We start from the raw sequence: 19,098 nt of genomic DNA, 5'->3' as shown, positions 1-19,098 counted from the left end.
GCAATCCGTGCCCCCCTCCTCCCCCTGTATCCGGGCTGCAGCACACTGTGCTCCACTCCTGCACTGCCCCTCCCCTGCCTCTGTGCCCCCAGGCTGCTCCTGTTGCCACTGCATGCGCTGCGGCTGCGCTGCACCCAGAGGTTCATGCAGAGGGACAGAGAGCCCGGGGCTCTGCGGGGGGATGTGAGGAGAAAACTGAGTGCAAACAGAATCTGTGCTCTCGGCTCGGAGAGGAATATTTGATTCGGTGCTCAGAAATAGTATGCAGAAGGGTGGCCTAATACTACGGCGTGGTAAAGAAATAAATTATTTTTAGAGGAAGATTTGGAAAATAATCCTGTTTGTTTTCCAGAAAGCTGTTAATACTGTGCCGAAGTGGATCTGCTTGAATTGCTGCAGCGTTGCGATGTTGTTCCAAATCTTTCAGCCCTCAGTTTTGGGAGAAAATATTCACACAGAAAAAAAATCTCCCCTCCCTCCCTCTCTCCCTCCCCCCCAAATCCCATTCCTTTTCTGCCTTGCAGCCGCCCACCCGCAGCAGTCGCTCCCGCCTACAGTCCCAGCACGGCACTGCCGCGCTCCCACTGCTGCCGTGACTGCGGCCGGGGGTGCTGCCCGGCGGAGGGTGGCTGCTCTGCAGCTGCACGGCAGCGTTTGGGAGTGACGAGCACCAGGAAGGTGGTTAATTGCTGCAGGGGATGTTGCTGCCGCTCGCTGTTAACTGGGAGCCCTCGCAGAGCGGTGCCCTGGCAGCTGCCAGCCCCGGTTTGCCCCGCGCTGCCTCTGCTGAGCTCCACAGTGCCACTGGGTGCCCCGTTGCTCACAGGACACGTGGGTGTCCGCGCAGGCGTTCATCGCCATGAGCAAGGTGTGCAGGCTGCTAGGAGAGCAGGAGCGAGCGTCTCTCCCCTTCCTTTCTGCCCTGGTCTCGGTGCGGCGCTCTGTACGTCCCTGGGCTCTGCTCCAGCCTGGGACCCCACTGCCCCTCTCGGGGCTGAGGGTGCTGGAAATCCAAGCTGCTGGCTTAGCCTTTGTTTAGAGTCAGCTTATTCTGTTGCAGCACCTTGAAATCTGCTTCTGACCACGGAATAGAAGGAGGAGGTATGAACAGGAGCTCGTTGCAGCTTCTCAGCACATAAATCACGCGGTGAGAGCTGCAGGTCTACTGCACTGTGCAACTGCAGAGTGAGTCCCACGTGGCGCATTGGCTGTCTGGGTGTTTAGGGTTCGCCTAAAAACTCCAGCAGTTATGAGGGCTCAGATAGGGGTGAGCTCTGTAAAAGCTTGACCTGCTTGGGAATTAGCAGTGAATTAGCTGCTCGCTCATTAAGCGAGCCAAGGTGCAGGCCCTGGTTGGCAGCCTCCCTTTGTTTGCCCTGGTGTGCCTTTAATTCCCGGCACGTGGCACGGCTCGGCTGTGCCCGTGAGTGCTGCGTTCCCCCCCGCCGCCTCCGGGTGCGGATCCCTTCGCTGTCCCTCCAGCCAGAGCTCCGCAGCGGTGTCACTTCGCATCAGCGGTGATGAAGCAGCTGCGCTGCAGGCTGTCCTGCCTGTGGGAGCATCTCCTGGGCCGTGAGCTCAGCCCCGGGCCCGTGCCAGCTGGCGGCCGTGGGGCAGAGTCCCACCGTGTAAGAAGTCGGTCCCCTCCTGCTGATAAGCTCCCCTCGAGTACTGCAGGCTGCCATGAGGTTTCCCCCTGAGCTCATCCCTTTTCCTTCAGCCACGTCATGGTTTACTTGGTCGTGTTTTCTCTTGTCTTGGGGCAGGTGCTCCGGTGTAACCCTTTTGCCAACACTTTGGCTTGATGAGGTTTTCCATCCCGGTGCCCCCATCCTTCCCCCAGCGCCCGTGGGTGCTGGATTACTGGGCTCTGTGTCTGCTCACTCTCCTGAGCAGGCTCGTGGTGCTTCTAATTCAGTGGGGACTTAGGGTATGTCATTGGTTCTTATTCACACAGAATCACAGAATCAGAGGTTGGAAAAGACCTCTGGAAAAGATCATCCAGTTCAACTGTCCACCTACTGCCCATATTGCCCACTGACCACATCACTCAGTGCCACATCTGCCCTTTCCTTGAACACCTCCGTGGACAGTGATGCACCACCTCCCCGGGCAGCCTGTGCCCTGTTAGTGCTGGTTGTGCCACAAGAGATGGCAGTCCCATTTGGGATGGCAGCTGTTGGGGGGATGCAGAAATTGCCACTTATCCATTGCCATTTAGGCGGTGCATAGGGCTTGGCTGTGGGGTCATTTGTGGCCTTGTCTTCAAGCAGCTGCAGAAAGCTGGGTGTGCTGGGAGGCTGCTGAGAGTGATGGCCAGGTGACATCCCACCTTATTCACCTCTGTTTTCCATCACTCTGCTCAGCTGGTGGATTTCCGCCGGAGCGGAGCTTGCAGAGCTGGTGATCAGCAGCTGGTCTGCTTCTGTCTCCCTTTGCACCAACGGCTCCAAAAGGAGTGGTCTGGGCTCTGGTTGGGCAGGTGGTGTATCCGCGGGGAGTAGGGCTGAGCCTCACGTGGCAGCTACGTAACGCTCAGCACACGTGGGCAGGGACCCCAAATCACAGCGCTGTCAGGATGCGGGGAAGCAAAGCCCCCTAAAAATCCCAGTCCAAATTCTGCATGTAATCAATAAACAAATGAAGCTGGATGGCGTGTGGAAGGGCTGCACCTGTGTGGGAGCAAGGTGTTTCTGGACTTGAGCACACAGAAAGTGACAGACCCTGAACATCAGAGCAGCGCAGAGGCACTGGGATACGTTGGGCACGGGGTTATCTGGGGACTTCTCATCCATCCAGGAAACCGGATGAGCTGTAGCTTCAGACTAAGCAGAAAGAGAATTCCTTTGGCAAAATAAAATGCAAATAGCAATGGATTGGAAAAGCAGTGGGGAACGCGCACGGCTGATGGATTCTGATGTAGTTACTTTATATGGGAAGCAAAGAGGGGGGGGGGGGTGAGCTGCATGGCTGCAGCAGAAACAACAGGAGGGGGGGATTTGGGGCTGCAGGTACGTGCTGGGAGCCGGCAGCGTGGCGGCTTGCTGCCCGTTGTAGCTGGTAGCCCTGCAGCAAGGTGCTCGTGCCTTGTGGCAGCGTCTGTGCGCAGGGTCTGTGACAGTGGAGTCTACACACGCTGCCTGAAATGTCAGCACTGATTTGCCAGTACGTTTGATTTAAAAAAAAAATAAAATAGCGTGCATTTTATTATTTATTGCTAGGAAAATGGGGGAGAAAGTGGTGTCATTTGAAGCAGGATGGCTGCAGCCGCACAGCGCTGGGATCCAAGGTGCTTTGAGCAGAGCACAGTGTGTATGAGCCCCAGGCTCCCACATCAGTAGCTGTGCTCCCCCATGGCCCCAGAGCCCCCCAGCTTTCCTGTCTGCCTGAGAGACCGGGGCTGCTGCGGAGAATCTCCTTCTGAAGGCAGGCGGCATCAATCTCAAGCTGTTCTGAACGTCGGCGTTGCCTGCTTTGAGTGTCTTGCAGTCTGGTGGTATTGTTAATGAGCTTCCAGGCCCCACAGAGGTGGAGCAGAACTGCATTTCCCTAATTGAGTTATCAGATTAGTAGCAAAAATGCAACTGAAAGAGCTGCTTTGGTTACAAGGGAAAAGAGTCAAAGCAAAGCTCCGCGGTGTGGTGGTTAATCAGCAAGGGAGGGTGAGGGAAGGAGATGCAGCACAGCTGGGATGCAGCCGCCTGATTTCAGGCCGGGCTGTCCCCTGGCAGATCTTCCTTCTTAATTACACGAAGCTGTAGATGATAGACGTGTTTACTGAGTTGCTTCGTGAGTGCACCCTGCTGGAAAAAGACCCTGCGAAGGGTTAAGAGGTGATTAATCAGCACTGAGGTACACAGTGAGTCAATTGGTGTGGACTCCAGCAGGTCAGAACTTGGCTGCTGATCTGCACATGCGGCAGATGCACAGCTGAGGAACAGCCCGGGCACAGACTGCTTATTACTGCCTGCAGCCCCTCCTGAGCTGCTTAGTTGTGCAGCTCTAACACAAGGAGTGGTTCCTCCTTTGATGGCTCAGATGTCTGCCAGAGGTTTTCACAGCTGTAACAAAGAGGCATAGAAGGAGGGCTGGAATCTCAAATGAAGGGCATTTGGCTCTGGGTGTCCTCCTGTGCCGGAGGGCTGCTTGGTTTATGCTGAGCTTGGAAGGTGCAGTGCCATCCCTTCTTCACATCCCACGCACTGTTCTTTGATGGAAGACAACTGGAAGCACAGCCTGGTGGTTGGCAGCCCAAGGTTCTGAGGTCCTTCAACCTGAGCCGTTCTGTGACTCTCATCCCCAGTGTTTGGGGCCACCTGAGTGCCGTGTTTGCTGTAGAAGTATAACCTGTGATGAGTTTTTTGAAGAGTGTAGCGAGTGACTCATGCAGCTATTGCATGTTCAGCCCAAGTCGGAAATTAGGGCAGTTTTATGCAAGACATGTTAGCATCTCTTAAAATGCTACAGCTATAAGGAGTGCCTTATTCTTGGCATCCATCTGGATTCTTGCAAAGGCGGTGCTTGGAGTGGGTAACGGCACCATGTGTGGATTCCATATCTCACTGTGACCAAAAGGAATCCGGAGCTCCCAGTCTGGGAGTTAATTCTGTGCCTTGAGAGTGCTGCAAGGGCTTAGAATAGCTTAGAATGCTGCAGGAGGCAGCTGGGCAGAAAAACGACGTGAAGAACATGAGCAGAACCTCACCTCCCTTATTTTCCTCGGGGCTTTAGGGGCGTTCTGCTTAACTATTCGCACGTCCCACTGGTACCGATCTCTTACCTCTGTCATCAAGAGAGAGCACAGTGAGCCCAGGTGGCAAATGCCACTCCATCTCTTGCTGCATGGAGCTGCATTCAGCCCAAGTGAGCTCAGCGTGGCTCAGACGCTCCTGTTGGTGCGGGAGCAGTGGCACCCACTGACATTCACTGCTGCTTGTTGAACGCTGATGCAGTGGGTGTGAGCACAGAGAGGGGTGTGTGGTGTGTTTCTGCAATGGGACAGCAGCAGCAGGTCAGCTCCGCTGGTGCAGGTTTTGATGAGCACAGCATGCAGGCTCTTGTTCATCACTGTTGAAAAACGCATGGCGAACTGTGGTGACCGTGCTGAAAAACACAGTTTGTAGCTGGGAGTTTGCTCTATCAACCGCAATCACCGCGCTCGTTGTATGGGTTGAGGTTTCCGTGGAAACAAACAGGAGGCATTACTTTCGGAGCAACCTAAATGGGGCCCGAGACAGTTCCACTTCACTCGTTGCGGCTCAGGCAAGCCAGAAGGTTGGGCACCCATGTTTAATTAGTTATTAAAACTTCGCATGCTCCTTATTATGTCTAGTAGGATGTGCAGTAATTAATGATAAGAGGAAGCCTGCTTGTCCCAGATACTGCGTGTGCCAGAAAGGGAGCTGCTCCACTGCTGGCACTTGTGTCTGTAATCACTGTGGAAAGGCAGAACCAACAGCAGCAGTTACTGCTCCAAACAGTGTTTTGCTATGAAACCTTTTGCCAAGCAGTGTTGCTTAGGTTCAGCCGTGCCGAGCTGCCTGTGTGTGGTGTTGTGGGGTCGGTGGTGCCTTTCCTGCTCCTACTGCTGCATCCTGGCTGAGTGCAGTGCTGCACATCCCTGGTAGTTCTGTGTTCCTGGGGTGCACAGGCAGCGTGGGGTGGGTGAGGAGCGATGTGACTGAGGTTGGCAAGGACCTGTGGAGGTCAGTGGCCCAACCTCCTGCTCACAGTGAGCTGCCCAGGGTCGTGTTTGAACGTCTCCAGTAATAGTCCCTGTGGCAGTCCTGGGTGACCTCCCGGTAAAAAGCAGTTCCTTACAGAGCCACGGGGCAGCTGAGGTTGGCGGGGACCTCTGCTCCACCTCTGAAGGCAGTGGGAGGTCAGAGCCAGGAGTGGGACCCATCCATCATTCCTTCCTGATCTGATCCCCCAGCCAGGCAGGCGGGGGGGCTGTATTCCTGTTGCTGCAGGGTAATTAACTGCACTCTCCTCGTTGCTTCACCTTCATTGCAATGTTGTTTTTATTCAAACCTGATTTGGGAAGGAGGACCCGTGGCTGCAGCTACCTTGCCATGTGCAGGTGGCTTTGCCCTTGCTTGGTGGTTCGATTTTAAGGGATTTTTATGCTTGCACACAAATGGTGAGAGAGGTAGCAGTGTTTGGCTGGGCGAGATGCTGGTGGTGGGGTGGGAAGGCTGGCGGGGCAGAGCCTGCTGCTGTGCACAGCCATTAGCGAGGAATGAGCAGCACTGCGAGTGGGGAAGGCAGATCTTGGCAAAGAGAAATGCAGAGCGTGAAGCAGCAGCAGAGGGAGAGCTCCAGCGTGGGGAGGAGAGGCTGGGGAAGCTGTAATTAAGGGAGACAGACTGCAGCTCCAGGAGGAGCCCGGCACAGTACTCAGTGCTGCTGGTGGTGTCTGTGGGTGTGAAGGAGCAGATGAGCCGTGCTGGGGAGGAGGCATGAGCGGAGGTAACGAAAATATTAACTGTGCAGAAGCTGAGGAGGTCAGATGAGCGCTGGTAGCTGGTCTGTCTGTGCAGTCCCAGACCTGCATCCATCCAATTTGCCCCATCGCTTCCGTACAGACCAAACGTTTCCTTGGACAATTGGGGTTTTCTTCCCTTCCTGCCACCGTTCCCAGAGCTGGCTCTTATTTCAGGCAGTTGGAGTCACCGTGCCCTTCTCTGAGCAAGGAGGGGTCAGGCTTGGAGCCGAGAGTTTACCATGGAGCTGCTGTGTTGATGCACAGGTTGGCTGTCTCTGTGGCCCTTTTGCTTTTGGGGTTCCCTATTCTCCTCCCCCTGGTGCTCCTGGGGCAGCAGGACTGCGGCCCTGTCTCTGCTGGGGGCAAGCACATGTTCCATAACATTGCTTCAGCTCCACTGGAGATGAAAACCCCTCTGCCCTCCAGCAGGACAGCTGCTGGCCGTGTCCCCTCTCGGAGACGCCCAGACGTGGCAGCGGTGACGTTGTGTCAGAGCCGGGCAGCGCAGAGCAGGGCTGTGTGTCTGACAAATGAGCGAGCACCAAGGGAAGCAGGGGCTGATGACACGGCCGTGACGCTGGCGGTGACACAGCGCGGGGAGGAGTGGGGTGAGCGTGCGGGGCAGCACGTCCCTGTGCGGGGAGGAGGGAGGGCCGGCAGGGCTGAGCTGCTGGGCAGCGGGGGGACCAGGGAGGTGTGGTGGTCACCGTGCAGCAGCCTGCCTTCATTCTGGGAGCTGCGGGACGGGGAGAACAGGGAGAGGAGGAGGGATGGACGCAACCTTACTGTGCTGCTGTCTGCCCCTCCTCGCTCAGCACACGGCCTTGGTGGCGTGGGTGACTCCAAAGGAGGAAGGACTGCAGTGCCCGGGGCTGGGGAGAGCTGGCTGTATTGCACAGCGGTCCTGCAGCCCAGCACTATCCTCACAGCACATCACTGCAGTCAGTGCCTGGTCCTGCGAGGTGCAGGTTTTTCCCCATTCTGCCAATTCCCATTACTTTCCTACTGCTATTTAGCAATGCTCGGTGACTTGGACTGCTCCTGGAGTCTCCTGACAAGTAGTGCTGATTAAATGCATTACGATTGTTGCTCATGTGCTGCTGCCTATTGAAACACACCAGCGTGCAGTGCAGCCCATGCTCCCATGTGTCCAGCGCTGCCAGAGCCATGCCTTGTCCCCAGCCTTGTGCTCCCCAGGGAGCAGCTGTCAACACCATTCCTGGTCCTGTTGCCTTGTGCCCATGGAAGGGGGATGGGGCACAGCTCCTTGGGCCTTGTCTGGCTGTAACGTGTCCAAAGCTGCATGCTGTGAGACTCAGCAGAGCAGCAGGTCACAGTGGCTGCTAGGCCTGGCTGGGTATGGCACCGGCAGGTCTTGTGCGGGCTGCAGTGGTCAGATGGGCACCGTGTGTCCATGCAGCTGCTGCTCGGAATGGAGAGAGCAGTGGCAAAGGGTCTGCAGCCTTGCTGAGTGGCCCTGACCCTTTGCCTGTGTCGGGGCTGTGGGCAAGGCAGCTCCCTCACCCTGAGTTCAAAAATACAGAGCAGGCTGCTTTGAGAGAGAAAAAAGGCTGGATTGGTCAGGAGAGGTGTCTGAGCTCTGCAGCAGCTGCCTTTTGGTACTGCATTTCACGTCTACTTTTGTAAGGGAGTTACAGGCTCTGCAGCTGCTCTCTTCTGCAGCTGAAGCTCCGGATGATTGGACTTTCTCAGGTCATTTTTTCCCACCAGCACCAGGAGAAGGTTTTTCCAGCAATAAGTGGTATTTGCTCTTTATCATGGAGAGCCACCAGCAGGGTGAAACGCCACGCAGATGGTCATGACTCGATGATTTACATCACGCGCACACGGAATAAATTTGAAGCGCACTGCAGGGCCTCTGCGCATTCTCCTTTTACTGCTTTTCAATAACTCCAACCTGGGGAGATTTCCTTACCGCTGTCTCTGCTTATCCCTGCATGGCTGAGGAGGAGGAGAATGCATTCTCCTGGTGCTGCAGGGGCACAGAGCAGCGAAGCAGCCCGAAGCCTGCCTGAAGTGCCCTTCAGCACGAGCAGATAACGATCAGTGGTTCCAGCGCATTAATCAATGACAACGGTAGAATGATGCAGAAGGGATGGAAATAGAAGGGAAATGCCTTTATTGAGTGCTTGGGAAAAGTGATATACATTATGATGATTGAATTCTTGCGTTGCAAGAGGAGTTGGGATGGTTCTTCAGCAGCAGGCCCCAAAAATAGACCACGCTGGATCCAGTCTACCTGGAGGCATCAATAGGGAAGCTTGCAAAGAGCTGAGTAAGGCGGTTTGTCTGCCCTTAGTGTTGATTTCCGCTAAGACTCCAAATACCTGAGAGGCTCTGGGAGCTCGGAAGGTGGCACAACATCCACTTTTGGAAAAAAGAGAAGGGGAAGGAGCTGAGTTCTTATTGACTGATTAACTTCACATTGCTTCTGGGCAGAATAATGGACTCCTTGAAGTGGAATTCGATCAATAGGGAATTAAGGGAGGATAATACAATTCTTGCAGTTCTGCAAGGCGTTGGTAAGTGGATCTGATCAGCTCCACGTGGTGCGCTTGCCTGCTGAGTGCCCTGCAGGCAGGGAGGAGCTCGAAGCCTCCCACTGGGAGGACTTAGGCTTGTGGGATGGTCATGCTCACAGCCCATGGGAGCAGCCAGTCGGAGCCGATCGTTATCCCAAATCTTCCAGTCTTAATTGGGTGCCCCTGGAGGAGATGGCTCCTGTGTGGGCTGGGATGAGTGGGTGCCAGCTACCCGCAGAGCTGCGCTTCTGTGCAGAGCCCGTGGCTGCTTTAAGCCATGCTTTAGGAGGGTCTCACTGCTAGGAAAGCAGGACTAAGCTCTCTGGTTTGCACTGTAACTCAGAATGCGTAATTATTGCTTTTGCCTTTGAGTAATTGGAAAGAAAATCAAATCCCACCACTTCTTCCCAGAAGGAGGAGAGGCACCAAGGCACTGGGCTGTCTGTCTCCTCCACCTTTTGCACAGGTTGGTCATAAAATCAAATTGCTTCTTGCAGGCAAAGTTCAGCCGTGTCGTTGGTGCTGCCGAGCTGTAAGCAGCAGGCAGGCAACAGCTGCTGGTGGATCTCATGGACGGGGCTCAGGCACCCGGCTCTGCATGGCACCGGCTGTGCTTCGTCTGGAGGTCTCACTGCTGGACAGGACAGGTGGTGCTCAGGGTGATACTGTCATCCCCAGGGGATCTGTAAGAGCTTTCCTGTGCATGTCATCTCTCTTCAGCTCCTGTGTAGAGGTGTTGGGATGTTTTGCACTGACATCGAATCGCGGCAGTGATGACACGATGGCAGTTGCCTGTGACAGTGGGATGGGAATTCTGCTGCCTCCTGATGTTGAGCGTCAGTGCCCAGGTCAGGCTGTAGCAGCAGCCCACGTGGGAGTGTTCAGCAGGCTGTTTCACCCCCTCCCCTGTCACATAGGGGGTACTTCCAGGAGCTCAGGAAGCAGCAAGGAAGGGAAGTAGGAGGGAATGTTTTTCCCCTTTGCTAGGCAGCCCATGCATTGGTGGAGCTCCCATTCCCAGCCTGGCCTGGGTGCCAGGAGGTGGATGCCCTGTGCAGGTCGGTGCTTTCAGACCATAGTTCTATGTGTCTTGTTGCTCTCCTTTTTTTTCATGTTTTGAGAAACATTAAAATTAAAACAGAAGTTAAAATAAGTCTTGTTACTTATATACATTAACTGTATCTTTTGTGAAGGCTGCTCCAAAAGTAATGCCTCCCGTTTTATGGGGTCAGCCCACAATGTTGGAGGTGGATGTTGGTGGTACAGCAGTAGAGGTTGAATCTTCCCACCAGTGCCCCATTTTGTGTTGTTGCTGTGTGACTGATGGCAGCAGAGGGGCAGTCTGACAGAGTGGTGTCTGTCACAGAAGTGTGGATGGAGCAAAGTGTGTCATTCACTGATGCTTTTTGAATGCTGATGGAGACCAACCAGTGCATGTGAGCACAGTGAGGAGTGGGTGGTGCACTTCAGCAGTGGGTCAGCTCCACTGGTGCAGCTTTGTGCCAGCACAGCTTGCAGGCTCTTGCTCCTTGCTGGTGAAAATACAGAGCTAATGGCGGTGACTGTTGAAAAACAGTGTTCTGTTGCTGATGATTCTCTTTATCAAATAGCGTTATTGTGCTCATCTTATTGGTTGTAGTTTCCACCGAAGTAAACAGGAGGCATTACTTTTGGAGCATCCTACATATATGGGGCCTAAGACAATTCCTCTTCACTATTTGCAGCCCAGGAAGCCAAAAGTTTGGGCATCCACTCCTTATCCTCTCTGCATCCATCATCACCTCCTTCACAATGAGTTTTTCCCACCTCCAGTTGGAATGACCCATGTCACAGTTTGCTCCATCGCTGCTTGTGATGTCCCTCCTCACCTCCCAGCAGCATCTCCCTCCAGCTCTCTCCCTGCTCCCACAGTGCAGCCAGAGGCAGCTGTGGGGTCCTCTTCGCTTTCCTGCTTCCAGGTGAACAAACACAGCTCCCAGCTCTCCTCATGTTCATGGCAGCCTGGCTGAAGGTACTTGCAGACACGCTCCTTTCCTCGTCTTCCCAGCCCTTCTGAAGCTCTTAGCTCTGAGTCAGAAATGTGTACAACTGTCAGTAGAATGTGACCTTCCCCCAGCACATTCCCATCATCATGATTTTCTAATTCTGCCTGTGACTGCCAGCTGGAAACGTACAGCATCGCAGCTACCACAGCCATCAAAATGACTCAGTTGATGTGCCTAGAGACTATTCAACAAAGTTGTATTCAATGAAGTAAGTCTCAATCTCATCAAAATGAAGAGGGAGCGTTCGGGTGGCAGCATTGCTGAGAAGTCGTGTTGGAACGGCAGGTGGTTCGTGCTTTATTGTGGGATGTGGATCGCTGTGATGTGCTGGTCATGCAGCTGGGCATGGAGGTCAGAGTTCGCTGCTGTTGAGCCAGCTGAGCTCCCCACACCGTGCTGCTGCTCTCATGGGGGGCAGGCCTGGCCTCTGCCACCAGCACTTCGGTTCCTGGGAATGCAGATGGAGAGGCTCTGCTCTGATCGGGTTTGCCAAGCACTGGTGGTGGTGTGGAGGTGCTGCTGCAGTGCAGAGAGAAGTCCTGCGAGGCAGAGGCATCTGGAGACGTTCTAACGATGGCACTGTTGTTAGTGGTGAGCTCAGAGCCGTACTGCCTGACTCCTGCTGCTTGCACGTGGGAAAGAGGATAGATAGCTGTGTATCAAACCTTGTTGGTGAGTCAGGGCTTGCAGCTGATTTACTGCTCTCGAGTGTATCGTACACTTTGGTTTCCTTCTCTCCGTAGCCAAGTCAATATCCCTGGCAGCCCAGGAGGATCACTGCTAGAAAGCTTTTGCAGTCCTTGGGAGAAGGTGTTGGTGACAGCAGGGACTCACTGTGGGGCTCTGGGCGCTCAGCAGGAGCACCCTCTGCTCCCAGCAGGAGCCTGCAGCTGCCAGTACTGCGCTCTGGGTCTGCACGTGGACACATAGGGATGTGAAGGAGTACGGGGAGGAAGGAACTCGCTTGCCTCTGTTTTTGTTTGCACCTCTTGTCCCCCTGCACATTGCAGTGTGAGGGCTATCTTACACAGCCCTGCTACTGTGCTCCCCAGAGCTATTTCTGAGATGTGGGACGTGGGACTGGGGGTGTTCTCTGGCCCTGTGCCGCTGCAGCCTGTATGTTTTTTGCCAAAAGCAGTGAGTATGCACGAAGTGGCTGTTAATCGGGTGGTGTCAGAGGTGCTGCTGACCACACGGCAAGGGGAGCCTGGGCACGGCTGGGCTGAGTCCTTGTTGCTCAGCATGGGGAGAGCGAGCCGAGGAGCAGCAGGCTGTCCCTGGGGCAGACGTGTACTGGAGAAGGCCGCCCAGCGTGGCAGGGCTGTAGGGACGTCGGCCCGCACTGCGGCACTTGATGTGCAGAAGGGCTTTGATGTACAGCAGTCATTTTCTCTGCACTGTGGGAAGCAGCGCTGCCAGCTGTGCGTCTGTCTCTGACCGGGAAGGGGCAGTGCTGCCGGCTCCTGGCCCCACACGCTGGGGGACGGGTGAGCAGATTTGAGCAGTGTCCACAGCACGCCCATGTTTGCTCTTTTCTTTCTCCCCAGAAACAAAGGAGGAGCTGGAAGAGCTCATGTCAGACATCAAAAAGACAGCGAACAAAGTGCGCTCCAAGCTAAAGAGTGAGTACACACTGGTGCTGCTGCTGCTGCAAGGCGCTGGGGGGAGTCTCATTGTCCCTGAGGCCAGCACTTCTCACTGATCCCTGTTGTGCTGTGGCAGTCACTTTCCCCAGCCCTGGTGTGAGCCCATCACAGAATCACACCGAATGGCCCAGGTTGGAAGGGACCTCGAGGACCATGAAGCTCCAACCCCTCCTCCACAGACAGAGCCACCAACCTCCACATTTAACACCTGACCAGGCTGCCCAGGGCCCCATCCAACCTGGCCTTGAACACCTCCATGGATGGGCCAGCAGAGGCAGCCCCGAACCCCCTGGGCACCTGCAGCTCTGGGCCGTGACCAGGCACAGCGCAGTCTCACCTGGAACGTTGGATGTGCCCTCAGTTTTCTCCTGCTATCCAAGTGATTTTTCCTCCTCCATCTCCCTCAGCACCCTTGGGTGGGTCCCATCCGGCTCCACAGACGTGTTGCAGCCCAGATGGAGCAGCAGGTCGTTGTCATTCACTCTTTCCTCCTGAATCGTGGGGAGTTACTCTGCTTCCACCCCTGTGTTCCAGCTCCAGGTCTGAGTACCCGGAGGATAACCGGTCTGACTGTTAAAGACTGAAGTAGAGAGGGCTTTGAAAACCTCAGCCTTTTCCTCAGCCTCAGTGATAATGTTCCCTGCTGCATCCAATTAAGGATAGAGATTCTCCTTGGTCCTCCTCTTCCTGTTACTATATTCATAAAAACATTTTTTATTATCTGTGACAGCGGTGACCAGATGAAGTTCTTGCTGGGCGTTTGCCTTTCTGATTTTCCCTCTGCATACCCTGTGTACATCCTTGCATTCTTCCCAAGTTGCTTCACTCTTCTTCCAAAGGTCATAAACTCTCTTCTGGAGTCTCAGCAATAGTTCCCTGTTCCAGGCTGGTCTTCTTCCCCGCTGGCCCATCTTAGGGCACACAGGCACCCATGCCTTTAGGATTTCCTCCTTGAGCAATGTCTGGCTTTGCCAGGCCCCTCTGCTTTTCATGCATGACTCCCATGGGATTCTCCCAGCCAACATTCTAAGCAAGTCAGCTTTGCTGACCCTCCTTCGCCAAGCACAGAGAACTCCATCATTTAATGGTCACTATGTCCAAGACAGCTTCCAGGCACCACATGCAGTGGTGATGCCCAACCTCACAGCCAGCACCAGGAGAACAGCTGAGCACGGGTTCTTCCTCTTGGGAACATGTAACCAACTGTACAAATCACGGGTTTTCAGGCTTTTGTCCAAAAAAAGTCCTTTTCCATACCTGTTGTATTTAATGTTTTGTTTGGCTTTTTAAAGGGGCTTTAAAGGGGCTTTAAGAGCCCAAAGAATGGCAGGGCAGGCTCTGGTTCCCCTTCCCTTCCAGAAAAGACTCATCAGTACGTGTTTGCCTGTTGGTCCTTGTGCCTTGTCCCACACCACTTTGTGGCCAGTATGATCGTTGGAAGGAAACAGTCAGGAGTGATCAAAAACACCATCTGCTCACAGCGGATTGACTCCTTTAGGAGAGATATTGCTCATGCAGTGGCTAATTCTAATTACTGGCTTCTTGGGAAAATGTGACTTTATTAATTATTGTAAATGTACAATGTTTGCCAATACCGTTCCTTGGGAACAGGGAACGACCGATGACAAATGCTGAAGAGGGCTGGTTGCTGATGAAATGGCAGGGAAATGCTGGTGGGAGGTTTCTTCCAGGGTTTTTAGCAAAATGAAAAGGACAACCATGTGCGGTGCTGCCGGGCCGTCCCCGTGCAGCTGCCGTTGTTTCGCAGAGGTGTTTCAGCTCTAGGTTCTCTCCTCTTGCACAGCAGGAGAGCAGCCCCGTGCTCCTTTTTGTTTGGATAGGGGAAAGCTCCGAGATCAGAGCCAAGCGTTTACGTGCATTTCTAAAGTCTCTTTGGCAAACAATCTCTTCTCTTATCAACCTGAAATAATCTGTGTCTTTCTACCCTGGCCAGGTATTGAGCAGAGTATCGAACAAGAGGAAGGACTGAACAGGTCATCCGCCGACCTGAGGATAAGGAAAACTCAGGTGAGTCTCTGCCCTGGTGGCACTGGATGGTGTTCTTATGGCTTTTTTGGGGGAGTGGGGCAAGGTTGTTCCATAAGGTTGTTCTGTGTCCCCAAGGGGTCTGTCTGTGTCCCCCAGGGGTCTCTCTTGGGACCAGTGCTCTTTAACATCTTTATCAATGACATTGATGATGGAATTGAGTGCACCCTCAGCAAGTTTGCTGATGACCCCAGGCTGAGTGGTGCGGATGACACAATGGAAGGAAGGGATGCCATTCAGAGGGAACTCAACAGACTTGAAAGGTGGGCCCAGGTGAAACTAACAAGGTTTAACACAGCAAAGTGCAAGGTTTTGCACTTGGGCCAGAGGAATCCCAGGCATACATACAGACCGGGAGGAGCAATCCTTGATAGTAACCCTGCAGAGAAGGGCCTGGGGGTCCTGGGTGATGAAAACTGAACATGAGCCATCAGTGCGGTCTTGCAGCTTGGAAAGCAGATGGTATCCTGGGCTCCATCAGCAGAGGGGTGGCCAGCAGGGACAGGGAGGTGATTGTCCCTCTCTACTCTGCCCTCGTGAGGCCCCATCTGCAGTACCACATCCAGGTCTGGGGCCCCCAGTACAAGAAAGACAGGGAGCTGCTGGAGAGGGTCCAGAAGAGGGCCACAAAGATTATCAGAGGGCTGCAGCACCTCCCCTACAAAGACAGGCTGAGGGAGCTGGGCTTGTTCAGCCTGGAGAAGAGATTGCTGCAGGGTGGACCTCACTGCAGCCTTCCAGTACCTAAAGGGAGTCTACAAACAGGAGGGGAATCAACTTTTTACAAGGGTAGATAACAGCAGGACGAGGGGAAATGGTTTTAAGTTGAAGGAGGGAAGATTTAGGTTGGATATCAGGGTCAAGTTCTTTACTGTGAGAGCGGTGAGGTGCTGGAACAGCTGCCCAGAGAGGCTGTGGATGCCCCGTCCATCCCTGGAGGTGTTCAAGGCCAGGTTGGATGGGGCCCTGGGCAGCCTGGTCTGATATTAAATGTGGAGGTTGGCAGCCCTGCCTGTGGTGGAGGGGTTGGAGCTTCATGATCCTTGAGGTCTCTTCCAACCCAAGCTATTCTATGATTCTGTGATAAGAAGTGGGCGTGTAATGTGAGATTAACAAGCTAAATTGGATTTTGTTAATGAGACTCAGGTATTAAGGCTGTACCTTTTCCTCCAAGTATGTCCCATGGCTGCTCAGTTTTGACATATGGGTGTGCTGCTCTCATTTCTGATCTTGTCAAGGGAGATGGAGCATGTTGGCTTTATGAGAGATGGGGGCTGAGGGACATGGGGTTCTGTAGATCCAGCAACATGTACTCATAAGTGGGAGTCACTGACCCTGCTTTGAGCTTGATGTTGGGCTGCATGACCTAGTGAAGTCCCTTTTTGGGCTGAAGTATCATATAATTCTGAGTACCTCCCACCACCTCAGACAAGAAATATTGTCAAGAAGTGTCAGGTACCCCAACTCCAGCAAGGTTTTTTTACACTGTCTCCCACAACATTCTTGTAATGAAGCTCAGGAAGTGTGGAGGTGTTCCAGAGCCGTGGAGATGTGGCACTGAGTGACATGGTCAGTGGGCACGGTGGGAACTAGATGGTCTTAGAGCCCAACCCTAATGATTCTGTGGTTCTGTGATTTACTGCCTCACTGCTTGGTGATGCTGCGGAGTCTCTGCTGTGGGTTGGCCAATCTACTGGTGGGCCTTCAGTGGGAGAACACCTTGCAGAATGGGGCCATTGCTCTGGCAGTGCTTCTTTGGCCTTTGCTTCTCCTTTTCTTCAGGGCAGGCTCCGGTACGTTGTCATTGGTGATTGCACTGGCAGATGTGAATGAAAACAAGGCGTCTCAGAGCAGACAAATGAGGCCTTGTTCTACAGCAAAGGTCTTGTTTTAGCAAGCCATTAAACTGATAATGCAAATAGCAGCTGCCAGCATTGTTCTTCAGTGCCCATGAGTGGGGGGATGCAGGCAACTTTGCTCTCATGGGGGTTTTACCCACAAATATAGCTCACCAGGAATCTTATTTTCTCAAAATACTTTGCAGGGAAGCCAGAGGAATTTGATTGTTTCTATTCCTTTTCAGCAAAGAAAGCCTTTTGAACAGCCTGCTCCCCCATGCTGCAGTCAGCCCCTAATCAATACCGCGGTGACATTAGTAAATCTCCTCTGCAGAGGCTGCTTCCAGCAGAGTCCTGCATCATCCAAGCCCTGCACAGGTGAAGGGAGGCTGAGCCCCATCCCTGCAGACAGCCAAGGTCAGGCTGGAGGGGCTCTGAGCACTGATGGAGCTGTGGGCGTCCCTGTGCACTGCAGGGAGTGGGACCTGATGGCCTTTAGGGGTCCTTTCCAATTCAAACCATTCTGTGATGGTTCTGTATCCACTGACCTTGGCAGTGACTCAAGGATGCTGAGCAGACATGGGTTTCCCATGCCCTCCTCCTGAAAGATTGGTGTCACATTTGCCTTTTGTCAGTTGTCTGGGTAACTTGCAATCACCTCTGTCTTCAGAAGATGACGGAGAGGCAGTTTGCAGTGAATTGGTCAGTTCCGTGCTCAGATGCATCCTGTCTGGTCCTCCAGGTTTGCTTATCCTCAGCTGTGTTGAGTGTTCCCAGAGTTCACATCACTGTTGGTGTGGCCAGGCTCCCCTTCACTTGGCTGTGCCGTCTGGAGCCAAAGAAATTATTGGGAACCAGACTGAAACTAATTTTAAATCACCGGTCTGTGAGGAAAATTTTGCAATGGCTAAACCTCCAAAGGTGTCAAAATTGTCATTTTTAAACTCTTTTCCTGCCATACGTTCAGAAGCAGGCTCTGATCTGTCTAGAATGAAGCCCGAGGAAGCCATCCTTCTTCTGAAAGGCGCATTTGTGCGTGGGAGTCAGGACAGGTTGAACTGGAGATCTGATTTAGATGTCTGGTACATGAAGTGCAGTCCTTGTGTAGGTATTTCTGCAGTGAGGGCTTCGCTGGTTTGTGCTGTGGGCAAACTGCTGAATAAAACGAGGGGCTGATTCCCCATTAGCAGGCTGTAAATCAGGAGTGGCCAGGCATTAAGATTATGGACTTTTAAGTACGAAAGTAATTCCAAGTTCATAATGGAGCGAACACTGGCATTTATGTTGTTCCAAATGTCAGTGCTTGTTAATCAGAATAGTTTTTGCTTTAATTGCTTTTGTGCTTGGTTTGAGTAGCTGGAGGAAATATTCACCCAGCAGGTGGGAGCTGTGCAGCCCTGTAGCACAGGGGAGCCCTGGGGAGGGCTGGGCTGTCCTGCAGGAGCCCCTCGGGACGAGATTAAGAGATGTCTCTTAATGACAGAAACACTCGAGGACAAGCACAGAACCATAGAGGCTGGGAAAGACCTCTGACATCATCCAGTCCAGTGCCCACCTACCACCAGTGTTGCCCACCTACTGTGTCCCTCCGTGCCACATCTGCCCTTTCCTTAAACACCCGCAGGGACGGTCACCCACCCCCCTGGCAGCCTGTGCCAATGCCTCGCCATTCCTTCTGAGAGGTTTTCCCTCATGCCCACCCTGACCCTTCCCTGGCACCAACTTTAGTTGAAGCAGCTCCATTTCAGAACTCCAGTTAATATTTGCTGTTTAACGAATGTTTCCAATGCAAGATCCATCGCGATGTGCTTTTATTTACTCTGAATATTCAGGTGGCTTTTATTTAATGACTGAAAGTCATTTAAAATGCCTTTTCTAGCCCATTTTCACGAAACTCCATGTTCCTTGAAAATCAGATGCATTCTGTAGACACGTGGGACGCTCGTAGGATCATAAAATAACAATCTGACAAAATAAACACTGAGTTAAATAACTTCTTAAGTAAAAGAGAGAGGGTACACTATGCTGCTGAGCAGCAAGGAGTGTCATTCAGCACCCAAGGTGATATCTGGCTTCAGACCAGCGTATGTTGATAGCTTTGAGCAGGGTGAGAATGAGCTGGATTGTAGGAAGACCATTTTGAGAAGGCAGAACGAGGGTCTCTCGGACTGTGCGTGGCTGCTGTGCGGGGTTCTGAGCCATGAGCTGGGGGTGATGGCAGCTGCTCTGACCATGCCGTGGCACCTGGAGCAGAGGCTGCCTGCTGACGTGGGAGCTGCCCTGGGCTTCCGTGGGAGTTTTGCCAGCAGAGGAGGAATAAGATTGCCTGAGCCTGAGGCTCTGCCATAAATACCGAGCTGCTGCTTGCTGAGAATAGCTGCGAAGCAAAGGCGAATGTGTCTGAGGATGTTTGCAGTGCCGTGCCCAGGGGTAGGGGCTGCGTTGGCTCAGGACACGTGGATGCGTGGCAGGAGCACGAGGGGCTGTGTGCAT

The 19,098-nt window shown here is 53.4% G+C and overlaps 1 protein-coding gene across 3 annotated transcripts in view; it reads left to right on the top strand.

Annotated features, from left to right (window-relative positions):
* The window catches only part of STX1A (syntaxin 1A), a 47,594-nt gene that overhangs the window by 16,210 nt on the left and 12,286 nt on the right, over window positions 1–19,098 (top strand). For all 3 annotated transcript variants that reach the window (XR_006931812.1, XM_015295897.4, XM_040650334.2), the window contains exons 4-5: window positions 12,623–12,697; window positions 14,676–14,749. Coding sequence is in view for 2 of the 3 variants with exons in the window: in XM_015295897.4 (XP_015151383.3) it covers window positions 12,623–12,697; window positions 14,676–14,749 (149 nt within the window). In the remaining variant the exon portion in view is untranslated. The remainder of the gene's footprint in view (window positions 1–12,622; window positions 12,698–14,675; window positions 14,750–19,098) is intronic.

This window comes from Gallus gallus, chromosome 19 (assembly GCF_016699485.2).
Source record: "Gallus gallus isolate bGalGal1 chromosome 19, bGalGal1.mat.broiler.GRCg7b, whole genome shotgun sequence".
Lineage (NCBI taxonomy): Eukaryota > Metazoa > Chordata > Aves > Galliformes > Phasianidae > Gallus > Gallus gallus.
This window is presented reverse-complemented; position numbering and strand designations above follow the sequence as displayed.